General features: G+C 47.6%; 1 protein-coding gene across 3 annotated transcripts in view; it reads right to left on the bottom strand.

The window, feature by feature from the left end:
- EVA1C (eva-1 homolog C) overlaps window positions 1-18070 on the bottom strand; it is a 71639-nt gene that overhangs the window by 37784 nt on the left and 15785 nt on the right. For 2 of the 3 annotated variants that reach the window (XM_021678006.1, XM_021678005.1), the window contains exon 2: window positions 709-905. The exons of the other annotated variant lie outside the window; for it this stretch is intronic. In XM_021678006.1, the coding sequence (XP_021533681.1) occupies window positions 709-905 (197 nt within the window). The remainder of the gene's footprint in view (window positions 1-708; window positions 906-18070) is intronic. 3 annotated transcript variants of the gene reach the window in all.

Here is an 18070-nt window from a genome sequence, read left to right on the forward strand (position 1 = left end):
AGATTTTATTTATTTATTTGACAGAGAGAGAGAGAGAGAGAGAGAGAAGGAACACAAGCAGGGGGAGTGGGAGAGGGAGAAGCAGGCTTCCCGCCGAGCAGGGAGCCTGATGCGGGGCTCGATCCCAGGACCCCGGGATCATGACCTGAGCCGAAGGCAGACGCCCAAGGACTGAGCCACCCAGGCGCCCTGCAAACCATTTTTTAAAGAACAACTGTGATTGAGGTTTCCCTCCCTCCAGTGCATTCTCTGAGAAGTTGATCATGACCTTGGCTGTTGGCCTCACAGAGACCTTGTCGTTTCCACTAAAGCATCCTCACTCTTCCCTCTCTGCTGGGGTATTGACAAGAGGGGTGGTCCTGGAGGTCAAAGCCCAACGTGACTGTACTTGGCTTTACTACAGTGGGGAGTGTGCCTCCGGATAAATTCATATTGCAAGTGTTTTACGGGAGCTCTCCAGGAAGTAGGAATTCCATTTAGACTTGTTTGGTGAAGAATCCTTTTGAGAAGCAAATAATAGCTCACCCGTGAAATTGGTGATTTGTATGAACTGGGGTTTTCATGGATCAGGTTTGCTTTAAGTGAACTATGTAATCACAAGCATATATACAGAGAGAGAGAGAGATGGGGAGAGGGAGAGAGGGAGGGAGGGAGGGAGAGAGAATGAGAACCATTTTATCATCTTAAAGCAGCTACGAAGGGCAGTACCTGCAATGTGGTGGGTGCCACACAGGCTACGCTGTCTTCCCTCTGGGAGGCAGGCTGCTGGGCACTACACATTTGGTAATCCTGCCCATAAAATGCCGATTGGACACTTATCGTGGAATGCCGAGGGCACTGTAGATTCAAACGGTCCCCATCACAGGCATAGGCGGTGTGGTTTTGCAGGAGTTTGGTTAGATAACCTGGAAAATATTCAGCTGGGTTACAAGAGGCCCAGGAACCCACCACTCCTTCACAGCTTTCTGAACAGGGGGACCTCGGCTCCCCCAGTGGGAAGGGGCTGGTCAGTCAGAAAGATGGGGGGCGGAGCTTCCTTAGCAGCTCCCATGGAGAAGACCCCAAACTGGGCTCGAGGTGAGGCTGAAGGAGCAAGTGCCAGTTTTCCCATCTGGGTTGTAAACGTTGGTCTGGAATGGCCCATTGGAAGGCTCAGAGGGCTCGTTCCCTTTGGGATTGGCCAGGAGCCAAGAAATCCTGAAGCATCTCTATAAAGCTGGAAAAAAATTCCAAGTGGGTGTCCCTTGGGCATATAGATGCCTGTCCCTGAAGAGATTTGGGTTCTCTGATCTCCCACTAGCTAGGCTGGGCCTTCCTGGAGGGAGGGGATGCCATTTTATTTTGGGGTCACTACTCCTGGGCACTGGAAAGAAAAGGCAGGGCATCCTGCATGGGGTAAGGGTCTGCTCTGAAGGGAGGGGAAGGGGTGGATGGTGGGGCTCTGTTACAGGCTGACCAGTGTCCCACAAGTTCATGTTCACCAGGAACTTCAGATGCCCCCTTATTTGGAAATAGGGTCCTTGCAGTTGTAATTAGTTAAGATGAAGTCATACTGGAGTAGGCCGGTCCTTGACAGGTGTGACAATGTCCTTATAAGAAGAGAAGAGACAGAGGGAAGACAGCCATGTAAAGACTGGAGTGATAACATCTCAAAGCCAAGGAACCCAAGGATTGCTTGCAGCCACCATGAACTGGAAGAAGCAAGGAAAGGTCCTACCGTAGGACCTTCCAGAGGCAGCCCAGCCCTGCCACACCTCAACCTCAGGCTCCTGGCCTCCAGAGCCCAGAGGGAATGGATTTCTGCTGTTTTCAGCCACCCCAGCCTGTGGTCCTTGGTTACAGCAGCCCCGACAAACTCACACAGGCTCCCTGTCCCAGCGTCCCTGGCTACTTCTCAAGCAGGCTGGACAAGCCACAGGGCCTTGGGCTCTGAGGAGCCGTGTGCATGGCCTGGCAGGTGTGGGCAGCCTGGACCGCTTCTCAGAAAGGAGGAAGGAAGGTTCATCTGAAATGTAGATTCCTTTCCTCCTTCTCACACCTCATGAGGTCAGTTGCAAGGCAGCTGGGAGGGAAGCCAGGGACTTTCTGGTGAGGTGTGTGGGAGCTGGGTTTGGCAGCCCTTGGCCTCTGAGGGGGCAGAGGGGTGTGGAGGAAGGCAGTTTCAGAACTCCCCTATTCCCACACAGACGGCCCGGGCTGAAGTTATCCCTGCTGAAGTTTCAAAATCCTCTCTGACCATGATTTTCTGCAAAGGGCACTCACTGCAGCTCCCTGGCCTTCCTTGAAAGTCACAGTGAAAGGGACCATGACATCTGCCATAGGTTTGTCACACTTGCCAACCTGAAGGTGAAGAGTGGGAGCGCCCACCTTCACATGTAACCCAGACCTGAGGTCTCTCACTGCAACTCCCTTTTTCCTCCCCACCCTTGAAAGAAGAAAGCCAAGAAGTTGGCTACCCTGAATTGGCTTCCCTTGGAGAAGTGGACTCTAGCGAGAGTAGCAAAACTGACATCAGGCACTGGGGCCGTGAGTCAGGGTCCTGCTTATTGGAACAATGTCCTCACTCTCACCGTGCTCCCCACCAGCCACCGAGAGAGGCCGGGCAGAGACCCCTTGGTGGTCCAATGGCAGGTCAGCATCTTCCTGCAGGACACACAGGTGGACCCTGATAAAGCCATGAGTTGTGAAAATTCCAGCCTCCTTTGTGGGATCTCAGCTCCCCCTTATGAGCCACACCAGGGAACTCAGAGTCAACCTGATGCTTCCCCAGGCCAGCACCCACCCCTAAGCTCCCGAGGCTGGTATCCCTACCCCTGCACCTCCTCAAATTCATCATTAAAACTTTTTTGTCCACCCATCACCACATCATTCACCAGGACCATGCCAGATGACCAGCTGACTAGAATGTTAAATTATTCCTGGGAGCACGACTTTGGCTTGATGGCTCACCCAACAGGCCATGTGTGACTCTATCTAGATGAAGGAAATGAGAAGGGGTGTTGGAGGCAGAAGACGGAAGGGGCCTGGGTCCCAGATTCATGGAGAAGATTAGTGGAGCCTTCTCCACAAACTGGTACATGAATGGAAAAGACATTACCTTTCTTCTCTCTATTTGTCATGTAGTCTGTCCCCAGTGAACAGAACTTGATCTCTCTGAGGCCATTTGCATCAAAACATGACATGAGTGCATTGCAGTGGCCTGAGTCCCACCGCATGCCATGCTTGTTTTTGGAGAGCGATATTCTGGAGGCAGAAGCTCAATGCAGAGAATGGCCTCTGGAGGCCTTCTGGGCCCTTCTGCCAGTATGTCAGTTCTAACACCATGAGGTACAAAGAAGATACTCCAGCAGTAAAATCTGCTCTGGAGTCAGTCCAATTCCTTCTTCAAAAATCTATGCCTGTGTCCAGACAATGGAATATTATTCAGCACTAAAATGAAATGAGTTATGAAGCTGCAAAAAGACATGGAGGACACGTCAATGCATAGTATTAAGTGAAAGAAGCCAATCTGAAAAGGCTACAGACTCTATGAGTCCAATGACATGGCATCCTGGAAAAGGCAAAATTATGGCGATGGTAAAAAAAAGAACAGTGGTTGTCAGAGGTTTGGGGGAAGGGAAGGATGAGCAGGGGGAGCACAGAGGATTTCAAGGCAATAAAACTACTCTGCACGATACTCTAGTGATGGACATAAGTCATGACACATTGTCGAAACCTACAAAACACATAACACCAAGAGTGAACCCAGAGTAAACTATGGACTTTGGTCCATATTATGATGTGTCAATGTAGGTTCATCAGTTGTAACACATCTACCACTCTGATGGGGAATGTTGATGAAGGGGGAGGCTGTGCCTGCATAGGGATTACAGGTATTTGGGAATTCTCTGTATCTCCCACTCAATTTTGTCATGCACTTAAAACTGTTCTACAAATGAAAGTCTATTTAAAAGAAAAAAAATTAAAACCACCCAGGCTTCCCCAGAATAGTGTTACCTTTGGGAGGAGAGGGGTTCTTGACAGGGAGGGGACATGAGAGTGAGCTGGCAAAGCTCTTTTCTTGATCTGAAGAGTGGATACATGTTTTATTTTATAAAATTCTCCCAGCTACACATTTGTGATAGGTACACTTTTTGGTGGGTAAATAAAACTGTTTTTTTTTTAAAAAAAAATCTTTACTATCTGACCAATGCTTTCAACCAATGAAGAAAGTCTAGACACCATGGAGTCTATGGAGGATTGATAGGTCAAGGGCAGTGGCGGGATGCCACGTTCTACAGCCAGCCACATCCCCACTAGATGCTACTCTAGAGTGACGGCAGGAGATGCTCATGAGGATGGGCCACCGGCCCTCACACCTCAGGGTCCTCCACAGGTGCTTTCCACACCTCATTCTGATTGGCCCACCATGTCAGAAGCCGCTAAGAGGTCAGGAAGAAGGACAAATTAGAACTACCCATGGTTTTCAGCAACACAGAGGACATCAAGGGCCTTTTTGAGAGGCATTTGAGATGGTGAGTGGGGACACGAGCCAGTTTGGAAAAGAATGAAAAGTGAGTGGAAATTGAGGAAATCCCAGATGGTTCCTGTGGTACACAGAATAGCAACCCCCACCCCCACCCCACTGATGTCCCCAGGTCCCCATCCCCAGAGCCTGGGAACATGTTCCTTTACGTTGTAAAAGGACTCGGAGGTTGTGATTAAGTTAGAAATCTGGAGATGGGAGGTGATCCTGGAGGATCTGAAAGGCCCCATATAATCACCAAGGTCCTCATAAGAAGGTCAAAGTCGATGAAAGATGTGGCAGTGGAACCAGAGGTTGTAGTGATGCAGCCATGAGCCAAAGGATGCAGGTGTTTCTGGAAACTGGAAAAGTCGAGGAAACAGATTATGCCCTGAAGACCCCGAAAGAATGCAGTACAGTCGACACCTTGATTTTAGACCTCTGATCTCCAGAGCTGTAAGAAAATAAATCTGTGCTGTTTTAAGCCACCAAGCGTGTGATGATCTGTTGTAGCAGCCATAGGAAACAACACAGTTCATACAGATGACTCTTGCAACAACTTGGTAAAGATGAGGAGAGACACAGGGCTGAAATTATAAGAACTGATGTCCAGGGTCAGATTTTTAAATAACTGTGACTGAGTTAAAGCTAATGCACATGTGTGTGTAAATACATATGCAAACGGGCCCTAGGTCGTATGTAAATTATATTTGTTACTGTGGATTGAGGTTGAACACATTGTATTAGCAAGAGGGTGCGTGCAATGTTGGAGTGTGGGCTCCAAGCTAGGAAATGAGCACCGGAGAAGCCCAAGGGACTAAGGTCTGCTGAGATCCAACAAGGGCAGACTGGGTAGACCACACCAGCAGGCTGGAGAGGTAGGAGGTTTTGCCCAAAGTGATTTTGAGGTGGAGCAGTTGCAGATGATGGAAATGTCCAAGTGGCGGCCATGGAAGAGGGTGTGAGAAGTGGGTGGAAGGGAAGGTTGCTAGAAATGAGGGTGCCCTCTGGAACAGGCATTTCCCAGGATAAAGGTAGGAACTGGGTTTGAGCAGGAGCCTGCTGCCAAGGTTGACCTTAAACCAGGCGCAGATGACAGATGCCCCCCCTCCGTCTTTCCAGTGTGCTGTCCCCAGTGAGCACACACACTCTTTCCGTTTTGTAGGGCAGAGTCAATACATAACTTAGTGTTTTAGTCCATTCAGGCTGCTGTAACAAACCACCACATCAGGGGGCTTATAAACAACAGAAATTCATTTCTCACAGTTCTGGAGGTGGAAAGCCCAAGATCAAGGTACCAGCATGATTGCATTTTAGTTAGGTCCCTCTTCCTGGTTTGGAGCTAGTGCCATCTTGCCGTGTCCTCACACGGTGAAGGGGCTAGGGAACTCTGTGGCATCTCTTTTATAAGACATTAAAGGATTAGGGAATCTCATTCATAAAGACTCCACCCTAATGGCCTAATCACCTAATACGGTCACCTTTGGGGGTTAGGATTTCAACATATGGATTTTGGAGGGACTCTAACATTCAGACTCTAGCGCTTAGCTTCTCCACCCCTTGGTTTCTTGGCTGGTTCAAATGAGATCCCTTTTAAAGAATGACTACCCTTGTGGCTTTGTGTTCATGGTTCTCTCTGAATCAAATGCCCCATCACGCTGGATCAGTCAAAAATGCTTTATTTCTTAATAGGCTCAGCCAGAGCTCTGGGTCAAGCTGTATGTGTGTGGGCAAATATTTACTGCCCTGAAAGAAGGCAGAAGAGCAAACTGTTAAGAAATCAGTCCTTAGAGCCTGGCCTGGCCTGGAAATGGTCTGTGGATCCTTTTTTTAAAATTTTATTTATTTATTCATTCATTCATTCATTCATTCATTCTGTGGATCCTTGTTAGCTTCACATGGTTGAGGGGCCAAGGTGCAACTTATGTTTAACTCCAAGATCCTCTCCTGATGAATCCCCACTCTGGGTACCAGCAGTTCCCACAGCAATGGCCATGGCTAGAACTTTCCTCAGAGGATCATCTTGAAAGACCTGGCTGGGTTGGGCAAATCTTAGAGTAGTTTAGATAAAGGCTTTTATGTTTCCTTTTTTTAAAGATAGATGGATAATTCATGGGGAAGGAGCCCCTAAGAGTGGCAGGAGCTCTCCTCTGTCTTCAGAAAGACAAGGGGAAGTAACTCTTGAGATTCTCATCCCCATCACCTTTACAAGGAAAACCCATTTATCCAGAAATGTTCCAGTGACCAGAGAATGACCAGAATGTAAAGGACCGATTTTCAGGGAACCATGGCATGTCCCAAAGTGTTTTATGAGAGGAAGAACATTATACAGGGGAGAAAGGAGGTGTTAGGGCAAAATGAGCTTGGGGTGTATGGGTTAAAACAAAGCAAACACAATTCTTTCCCTGCAGGACTTCCCAGAGCCACAGATATACCAATGTGCATAGCAACTATCAAGCATCGGAAGTAGGAGGTAGAATCCTTCACACATAATTGACCAGCACATCATTCTTTTTTTTAAGATTTACTTATTTGAGAGAGAGAGAGAGCAGGAGGGGCAGAGGGAGAGAGAGAGAGAATCCCAAAGAGACTCCACACTGAGCATGAGCCCGATACGGGGCTTGATCTCACGACCCTGAGCTCATGACGCAGAGATCATAACCTGAGCCAAAAACCAATGGTCGGACACTTAACTGACTGCACCACCCAGGTGCCCCCAAGCACATCATTCTTAAGGAAACATTTAGAGTTTCATAAACCACAGTCAATCTTGACAGCTGCATTTAACTTGAAAGATTTCAGAAGGCACTTCAGAGTCCCATATGGTTTCAGAATCATCATGCAGCATCAGGGGACAGGGAGGAAGAGCAGGGAGCAGAGGATTCAATGCCCGAGAGCAGGGTTCACAGTGGGATTAAAATGTGTGACTGTGCCCATCACTTCTCAGCACTGGTGTCCTCATGTTTTATGGTGAGGATCAGATGATATAACGGCACAGCATCTTTATCAGCCATAACCCACAGCACCAGTTGAGGGGATCTTTATTGTACTGTCAACCTTGAAGAACGCAAATTTACGCAGAACTCTTTGGTGGCTTGCAAATCAAACTGCATTCCCAGTCAGCCCTGTCTGCTCTGAGCACTGATGGTAATACGTTCAACTCAGAGACAAGTACACAGCCCAAAAGCCATGCTTGTGGTCCAGAAATGTCACTGTTCAGCTTGAGGGGAAAGGAAAATTTTCCTTCCTTCCTTCCATCCTTCCTTCCTTCCATCCTTCCTTCCTTCCTTCCTCCCTCCCCCCGTCTCCCTCTCTCCCCCCCTTTTCCCTCATCCTCTCTCCTGCTTTCTCTCTCTCTCTTTCCTTTTTTAAAAAATAACTAAGGGGCGCCTGGGTGGCTCAGTCGGTTGAGCGACTGCCTTTGGCTCAGGTCATGATCCTGGAGTCCCGGGATCGAGTCCCGCATCGGGCTCCCTGCTCGGCAGGGAGTCTGCTTCTCCCTCTGACCCTCCCCCCTCTCATGTGCTCTCTCTCTCTCATTCTCTCTGTCAAATAATAAATAAAATCTTTAAAAAAAAATAACTAAGGTTATGGGGCACCTGGCTGGCTCAGTTAGAGGAGCATGAGACTCTTGATCTCGGGACTGTGAGTTCAAGCCCCACGTTAGGTGTAGAGATTATTTAAAAATAAAACCTTTTAAAAAATAATTAAGGTTTACAACATTACTAAGATTTAGAACAGGCTAAAGAAGCTGCAAATTCTTCCTCCTTTCTTTTCTGAAGTCAGAGCCCCTCCACAAGAGTCCGGGTTTTCCAAGACCTGATGCTGCCTGAGTCACTCTAAGCACAGGATATAAGTACATCAGTTGCTGGCCCCACATCCACGTGCTAAAGTCCCCTAATCACCAGGGTCCAATTTTCCCATCTTCCTTCTGGGAAGAGAGTGGAATTCAATTCTGTTGCCCTTGCTACCCTCCCCCACTTATTTAATGGAGCAGAACCCTCCAATCCATTAATGCTTTAGATAAGAGACTACACCCTTTTATTCACAAATACTCCAAGGTGTTTCTACATGTTTGAAGTTCTTTTCCAGAAAAGGGTGTTTTTTTTTCCCTTTTGTGTTTGTGAGTGTGTTTAGAGAACTGGCAAAAGCAGGAGCAAGGGGGCAGTCCGTGAGGCATTAGGGCAATGAGTCAGTGTTTCTAAGAGTGCAGGAAAGGCCCCACAATGGATGAAGGGCTCATGACTGGGCACCACACACACAAGATTGTTAAGATCAAAAAGTGAAGTTGGTTTAAGTCATTTCTCTAGGCCCAGGTTTGGCACAAGAAAGTTGAACCTGGATGTTAATTATGAAGAAAACGAGAGCCATCAGCGTGTGTCTTAGGTGTTCAAGGGGGAATTACAAAGACTAGGGACTTCCAAGGATAGCTCTCTGAACTTAAGTAATAAGCTTAGATCCTGGTCCCAAAACAGACCAGAGGAGGACAGAAGGTGAACTGAGGGTCTAGATGGGGTAGGGACCATACATTTCCTTCTGAGCACATGGGAGGGGCATATTTCCCACTCCCCCTTACAATCATGTGGGCCAGTGGAAAGTTCTGGCCAATGGACAGAGGGTAGAAGTGATGTTTGCCACTTTCGGATCTGGCCCTTGAGATTCTGTGTGACCCTCCACTCCCTCTCTCTCCCCAACTGCTATCACATGTGGAAGATAGAAGGGACAGCTCTGAGGACCCAGAAAAGATGGGGGAGGCACAAGATGGAAGGAATCTGGGTCCCTGAATGACTGCACAGCCTCTCCCTTTTCCAATTACACTGGATCATAGCATGAGCAAGAACTAATCCTTTATTCCATTGTTCCCCTAAGATTTGGGAATTGTTTGTTTCAGCAGCTAGCCTACCCTGTCTAATACTCCAGCATTCTATCAGTTGGTACTTATGTTAAGTAGAAAGCTGGCAGGACTTTGAGAAGTACCAAAAACTTCCACCAAACACACCACGTTGGTTTGTGATGCATATTGTTGACACCATTCCACATGACCTTCAGTTCTCATCTGGGGAGTCATCTCTTTGAGTTAAGACCTTCCTACAATTAAAGTGAGTTAAATTACTAATGAGTTAAAAGGGATTAGAGGTCTCATTAATTAGTCATCACCCTCCACAACGCCACTGACTTTTAAAAAATGCATTAGCAAAAGTGGAAAGCAGAGACTAGTGGGCTTGGATGGAACGCTCCCAGGCAGGCAATATACTTGCTTCTATATACTGATGGATGTGGGAGAGGGCGTGGGGCTGTGAACACACCGGTTGGCATGTGTTTCTCCACTCCACAGAGTGTTGGCCCTGGATCAGAAGTGGCAAAGCATAGAGGTGGTGGCCACAGGCTCTGATATGGGGAATTCAGGCTCTGGACCTGCTCAGATCAGATGCTTCTTTGGGGATGTTGAGTAGAACCTCTCTAGACCTCAGCTGTAAAATCAGAAAGTTAAGCCTACTTTAGAGGGTTAATGTGCAAGTGATAAGAAACAGCGTTAAGTGGGGCACCTTATATGGTGGCTGGCGTATCATTTTTCTTCCCCGAGGAGAGCGTGAGCATACTAGAAGGAAAACAGATTGGCAGTCCAATCTCTGAAAGAGAGAGCCCCAAAGAAGGCAAGGACAAGAAGCACTCCAAATCCACTTCTTCCCAGCTCCACCTTGGTTTGGCCTTGGGACAAAAGATCTGGTAAAAGAGTAGACAATGTCTCTTTCATATTCTATAAAACTGCCCCCAAGGAGGGGCTCATCTCCATGATGGGGGGGATCATGCCATCAGTCATTTTTCCTCAGGTTTCAGGGGGCCGTGGAAGCATTTTTCAGAGAAATGAGCACAACGCTCCCTGAAAAGAACCAACTAAGTGCTAATTTGGGTAAGTTGGCTGGCTTCTGATAAGCCACTTTTCAGACTACAAATTCCTGAAATCCAGTCTCTGACCACTTTTTCTCAACAAAGTCAGCGATTCTCTTTGAGAACAAAACTGCTTGGTTTTCTTGGTTTTTTTTTTTAAACTTTATTTATTTATTTGAAAGAGAGAGACACAGCGAGAGAGGGAACACAAGCAGGGGGAGTGGGAGAGGGAGAAGCAGGCTCCCCGCAGAGCAGGGAGCCCGATGCGGGACTCGATCCCAGGACCCTGGGATCATGACCTGAGCCGAAGGCAGTCGCTTAACCGACTGAGCCACCCAGGCGCCAAAAACTGCTTGGTTTTCTTAAAGCCAAATAGAAATACTATTTCCAAAGGCATCGAACCTATAAACTTCCCATGTTCACTCTTGTTCCAAGAGCATTTAGAGGAATCCCAAAGTGTATTGATAAAAATACTCTCAAATTTCTAATCAGATACGGGAAAAATTAACCCTGGAAGTTGACTGTGAACCTTTGTCGAGTAATGTGACAATGTCCCCTGGCTCTCTCTGTGACTTTTCTGCCTTGAGAAATGAACATCCTATGTCTTACAGGGGAGCCACATGGCACCCAGTCACCAGCTTCCAGGCACATGGAGACTTTCCCATTGCCCCGGGACTTGGAATTTTTGTTTCCAATACTAGTTTCTGGGAGTCACTTACCCAAATATCTTCTATCTTGTTACTTTCTCTCCCAATACCTCCTTGTTTTCTCTTCCTACACACCTACCCTGCGATTCATCAAGTCCCAGACTTTCCTCTTTAGAATTATATATATTTTAAGTGGATTCTTCTGTGTGGATGCCCATGTGTCAATTTACGTGTACGGATTTCAGATCCCTGTGCTTGGCTGGCTAAGCATCTGTCTACACGTGTCCATCCACTGTATGACTTTCCAACTCACTCAAACAAAAACCACAAGTCCTTTTGTGACTGGGGTCCCTTCTCCCTACGTGACCTCATCTCCTACCATTCTCCCCTTGGCTATGGCCACAGCGGTCTCCTTGTTTCTGAAAAATGCCACCCACACTCCCACCTCAGGATTTTGCTTTGGCTGCTCTATTCGCCTGAAACCGTCTTCTTCCAAATATCTGCTTTTTCCCTCCCTCCCTACATCCTGCCCTTTTTCAAATGTAACCTTATGAGACAGGCCTTCCCCAGCTCCTCTGCAAAACAGCACACCTTCTGCCCCACCACCCCGATTCTGCTCTGTTTCACCGCATGGAGGGTTACTGTCAGCTTCTCCCCTTTTGAATGTAAGAGGGATTTTGTCTTATTTATTGCTCTGTGCCTGAAAAAAATCTGACACACAGAAGGGGGGCCAGGAATAGTTGTTTTAAATGTGTGAGAGAGTGAGGAAGGCCTGAATGCTTATAGCAACCAGCTTCACCCAGTACTTGCACATCTTAAAATTTCTATTTTCCTGATGCCTCAACATCCCACAAACAGACGATGAGCAGTGATCAGGGACATAAGGCTGGGCCCTGTTACCAGTTCCCCTTCTTGGGCTCCCTGACCATGACCTAGTCACATTTAAACACACCAATAAAAAGCCCCACGCCGGGCGCCTGGGTGGCTCAGTCGTTAAGCGTCTGCCTTCGGCTCAGGTCATGATCCCGGGGTCCTGGGATCGAGTCCCTGATCCTGGGGTCCTGGGATCGAGCCCCGCATCGGGCTCCCTGCTCAGCGGGAAGCCTGCTTCTCCCTCTCCCGCTCCCCCTGCTTGTGTTCCCTCCCTCGCTGTGTCTCTCTCTGTCAAATAAATAAATAAAATCTTAAAAAAAAAAAAAAGCCCCACGCTTTTGCTTGTGTACTCCAACTAACCCTCAATAAAGGCACTTGCCTACAGATTCTCTCCCTCTCAGCTCCCCACCTGCTTGGTTGAGCTGCTCCCTGAGCACTCCTCGCATATGGTCCCCTGTGGGGCCGCCATGCCTCTCTCCTCGAAGACCTGTGAGTATAATAAACCCTTTAATTTCATATGCCTTCCCAAGTATAATTTCCATGGCCATGATGGAGTGACCCCAGGACAACTTACTTCCCAGTTTACAACACAGTAATATACTATGTTATATATACATATATGTATACATACAACATATATATACAGTAATATACATACATATTTATATACATATACACAGAAAGGAAGGGTATGAATTAATTGATTAAAAATTACTCCAAGCATGCTGTGTTGGACTTGAAATACAATCTTATGATTACACTCACTATTTTATTTTGAACAGGTCTGGTAGGAGCTCCTTCCTGCTTTTTGACCAAAGGTTTCAAATCCTATAAAAAGGAACACCTTGTTTGGTAGCCAGGTACTAAACCCAGAAAGTTATTCAGTGAACACCACCTGGATTAGATTAGTGTAAAGGAAACTGGATCAATCCCCTTTTTCCTCAAGCACCTAAAAGGATTACTTTTCCTTTTCTTTAGGATGCCGAGTAACCCCCAAACGACAGAGCCACTTGGTGAGTAAGGCGGGAGAGTGCAGTGCATTTGATAACTTAATGCAACTTTTTACCAGTGCTTGAAACTCAGATATGAAATCTACACTTGATCTTTCCTGCTTGGAATTGGCCAAATTAGTGGCTCTATCCCCAGGTACAACAAAAAGCTCTCAGAAATACTCAGGGAGCTGACCAACCAGAACACCCCACACAGCCTAGCCCACAGCCGTGGGGGTGGACAGGTGCCGCCTCCCTGCCCGACCACTAAACAGCCTTTCAACTTCAGATGGCTTACCTCCCATCTGCCCACTGCCGAAATGTGTAGGATGATCAAGGGACATGGGATCTGTTTAAGGTTGAAATGAAGACTTCAGGGCACGCATTTTGTGTTTCATTCAGTTAATTGGAAAATTATAGAGTGATTTCACAGCTCGTAATAATGAAACTTTTTAAAAAAGATTTTATTTATTTATTTGACAGAGAGAGAGACAGCGAGAGAGGGAACACAAGCAGGGGGACTGGGAGAGGGAAAAGCAAGCTCCCCACTGAGCAGGGAGCCCGATGCTGCGGGGCTTGATCCCAGGACCCTGAGCTCATGACCTGAGCAGAAGGCAGACGCTTAAGGACGGCTGAGCCACCCAGGTGCCCCACGAAACTTTTTTTTCCCTTACACTTTAGGAATGATGCTGTTTGGTGAGTAGCACCATAAAACTCAGAAAGCCATTTGGAAGGTTGCAAAGATTAGATTTAGGGGCAGAACAGGTTTGCTGTACTTGTGATGGAATGCGTTTTGTTTCCTGGAACAAAACCAGAGCATGCAAATTTCTAAAAGGTGAAACAAATGTAAACAGCGTATTCCAGAGGCAGTGCTTGGGAACAGGCTGGGTGACCCTTAGGTCCCTTACAGCCTCCCCACTGGATCAGTGGAGGATCTTGGACAGATCATCTGGCTTCCCCCTTCTTTTGCCTTAGAATTAGGGGAAGTAACCATATTTCTCCCTTTGTATTTCACAGACACAGGGGAGGCTGGACAAATGTAAAGAATTGCGGGCACCCACACAGTAATTGGGCTGGCCTGGCCTTGCTCTTGATATTCATCCTTAATTGAATCCCTGGCATGCTCCCCCCAGGGCGGGTTTAAAACTCCCCCCGCAGGCTCAGCTTCACCAAACCACCCTGGGGACCCACGCTTCCTTAATTCTGCCAGGAGCTGCTTATTTCCTCTTCTGTATCCCACCTTTGTGGACGTTTTTTTTTCTGACTGTCCTCATCGTACGCTTGTTATTCTTAATCTGTTACCTAATTTTATATACAACCATTTAGGCACCAGCTGAGTGATTACACCTCTCACTTTTGAGCACCGTTTTGTCTCCTTTATTCTCCACCGCCCCGGAGTCCTTCTCTAGTTACTGACTCCTGGCCATCTATCTTCTGGGTGGTTAGGTTGAAGTAAATCTGACCCTGGTCCTTGGTATAGGCAGCTGATCCTCATTATTCACAGATTCTGTATTTGCAAATTCACCTACTTGCTAACATTTATTTGTAACTCCCCAGATCAACAGTTGCAGGGTTTTCCCAGCTCAAAATAATTTTGTCAGCAACAGGCACCGTCCCACCTGAGGTGGCACGAGACGACTCTCTCCCTTCTGGATTCAGCTCTCATATCAAAAACAAGTGTCCTGGGACGCCTGGGTGGCTCAGTCCATTAAGCATCGGCCTTCGGCTCAGGTCATGATTCCAGAGTCCTGGGATCGAGTCCTGCATCGGGCTTCCTGCTCCGCGGGAGTCTGCTTCTCCCTCTCCCTCTGTCTGCCACTCCCCCTGCTTGTGCTCTCTCTCTCTCTCTCTCACATACACACATAAATAAATAAATAAATAAATAAATAAATAAATAAATAAATCTTATATCTGAGATAGAGTAGGATTTATATATCCATGTGATTGCTAGCCTCCCAAATGGTTACTGCTCATATATAATTCAAACATGCAGAATCACTTTCTGGGATTGCCTTCAGAGCACATCTCAATGTGGTAGAACTTTGTTTTTGATTTCTAAAAGAATATAATTATATTCATTCCTACTGTTTTTATAAAAATCTCCAAACTTTAAAAAATAAAATCCTTGCCATCTCCTAGCTCATTATGATCCTCACACCAGCTCTCAGAGATGCCAGGGAAGTCTTTCCCTTTGACTCTGCGAAAAGGTCATACAGCCAGCTGGTGACGGGGCCAGAACAAGGCTCCACTCCAACTCCTGGTCTAGAGTCTCTTCTCCGGATTCAAGGGGCTCCTCACTAACCCTGAATCCGGGGCTCTGAATGAAGGAAGAACTGTTCACCACTTCTCCCTCTACACTTTGTTAAATATTATGCTTAATGCTGGGGTAGAGGATGCACAGATGGTATTTAAAACACCAGGGGCAGAAGTGGGGGGTCAATAAAACCAGCACGTGACTCATCCAAGAGGCCAGAGGGCTTCCAAGTGGGAGGTGACACATGCAGAAAGAGTAGGAGCCAACCAAGTGAACGTAAGCCTCAGGCATCAGGGGCAGATATGTGAAGGCTCAGAGGGCACGTGTAGACATTCTGCACAGCTGGCCAGTGTGCAGAGTATGAGGTCAGGGGCAAAGACTGGAGAAGGAAGCGGTGCCTTGCTAACGAGTCTGAACTTCCATCTAAAGGCAGATGGGAGCTACTATGGGCTTGTAAGCAGGGGAGTGATGCTGTTCAGATTTACAATTGAGAGAAATCCTTCTAGCAGTCTGTGTTGGATGGACTGGAGAGACCCATGATGAAATTAGGGTGGTCGCAATCCTGCTGGGGAGCACTGATGCAGGTCTTGGGGATGGGGTGGGAGCGGCTGAGATCAGAGTCAACATCACGGATGTACGACCTGAGCATTGCGTACAGCCCCACGCTCAGCCCCACGCTTGGTTTCACGCTCTGCTATCACCATCTTGAAATTCTTCATAATTTAATCTTTGGACTCGTGTTTTATAAGCGAAGCCCGATAGGATGATGGGGGACGTGCGTGGGCAGAGGAGGCACCCACACTATGAGCTGCCACCATTCCTTATGCCTCGTTCTCATGGTGATTTGAGATGCCCTGAGCACAGAATTCTGGCGGACCCACAATGGCGATGCATCCAGGAAAACCCAAAGTGAGCATCAGACAGGCATATTCCATCCAGGATGGTAAACAGAGATGCGGACTGCAAGCACCGAGCCACCATAGCTTCCGCTAGAATCAGAACTGGCTTTGAACCAAGAGCGAGGCAATGGCGTTGTGAGAAAGAGGAATGACCAAGGAGCCCCATCACATCTGTCTTTACTTGTGTTACTCCCTGCGTGAGCCAGCCGCCTGTGCCGAAAACGAGGACAGGGAAGGGACAGGAAAGTAGTGGGACCTTTCGATCCTTCCTCACACACCGTAAGCCAAAGGTAGAGAGTGGTGATGAGTGTGCAGTATACGCGCACTGTAAGAGTTGGGTCATTTCTGTGATCCCATACATGCACTCAATGCTCCTACATCTGCGCTTAAAACTGGTATCATCTGGGGCACCTGGGGGGCACAGTTGGTTGAGCGTCCGACTCTTGGTTTCAGCTCAGGTCAGGATCTCAGGGTCGTAGGATCGTCCCACATTGGGCTCCACGCTCAGTGCAGAGTCTGCTAGATTCTCTCCCTCCCTTGACCCCTCCCCACTCCGCTCTCTCTCTCTAAAAATAAATAAATAAATCTTAAAAAAAAAAACTGGCATTGCCCAACATGAAGATGAACAATAAAATCCACGCTAATAACTTCAAGTGCTCATTTTCTTTACTCAGGAAGACATGGAAAGCAAATATAAACACCATGAGAAGTTGGGAGAGAGACCACAGAAGGAAGGAGAAAGCTTCCTATTTTAGTGCCTTTAACAGCACATTCCCCCTGATTTTTGAGCGATGGCCCCCATGTTCACTGTGCACCAGGCCCTGCAAATTATGCAGTTGGTCCAGACTGAAATGACAGCGATTTTGGTCCTAGAAGGAGTGGGGGCAGATGACAAGGGCAGCCGGGGGTCGGAGGGGGTGCGGCATCAGGGACAGGGAAGACACGGCAATGACTCCAAGTTTTGACCTGGTGGTACGTCCACCAGGGAAATTCAGCACCGGGACACTGGTGTTGCGGATCTGTTCCACAGTGCCTGTGGGCATCCCTCGGAGCGACCCGGGGAAGTGCTCAGTAAGTGCTCCCAGCTTCCGGTCTTTCTCGACTTGGGGGAGCATCACTGTAACCTTCACATGGGTTCTCCTTGCGCCTGACTCTGGGTCCAAATTTCCTCTTTTCAAGGACACCGGTCATATTGGATTGGGCCCCCCCGCCGCCCCGATAACCTTGTCTTAACTCCATTACTTCCATAAAGATGCTTTCTACGAGGGAGGTCCTGTTCTGAGGTAGGAGGGGTTAGGACTCCGACATATATTCCCGGTGGCAGGGGTGGGGGGACACAATTCAACCCCTAACTGCTCTGCCCAGAGTCAACTCTATACAAATATTCTCCTTTATTATTATTACCTCCTTTCGTTCCCGTTCTGTTCAAAGGTATGAGGAAGAGACCAACAAGGGGCAGCTTGAGTTTGGGGAACCCACACGTGTTGTGGCCACAATCTCCATGACGACGTGACGTCTCTCAAGCAGCACTCAGCTGCCCAGGGGAAGGTAAATATGTGAAGCAAAGAGGGGGAACAAAGAAAAAGGAACAACACATTCTGGTAATGAGCCAAAGACAACTCTGGGCAGAAATACTGACAGTAAAGGAGAGAGGGAAGGCCACTCACTGTCCTTGCTCTTCCACAGCTGCCCAGGAGCCCACAGGGGGATGAGGATACAGGTGGACAGAAATAAACACCATCACCTTCTCAATTTCAGCCAGTACACTGTTCCCTACACGTGCATAGCAGGAAAACCAAGTTTTGATAATTTATTAAAATAAATAATAGGTGTAGTCTGTGGAGTAGAAAGGTCTCGTGAGCCTGCAGCCAAGTGGAGGACTTCTACAAACCAAAGTCCTGATGTTCTTCGAAATGGTAAGAGTCGCTGCATCTGATCTCGAGATAAGCAATAGGTAGTAAACAGAGTGAGTCACTGGAAGTGTCAAGCTGGGTATCACCTTCACAGAAGGTATT

Source organism: Neomonachus schauinslandi, chromosome 1, assembly GCF_002201575.2.
Source record: "Neomonachus schauinslandi chromosome 1, ASM220157v2, whole genome shotgun sequence".
Lineage (NCBI taxonomy): Eukaryota > Metazoa > Chordata > Mammalia > Carnivora > Phocidae > Neomonachus > Neomonachus schauinslandi.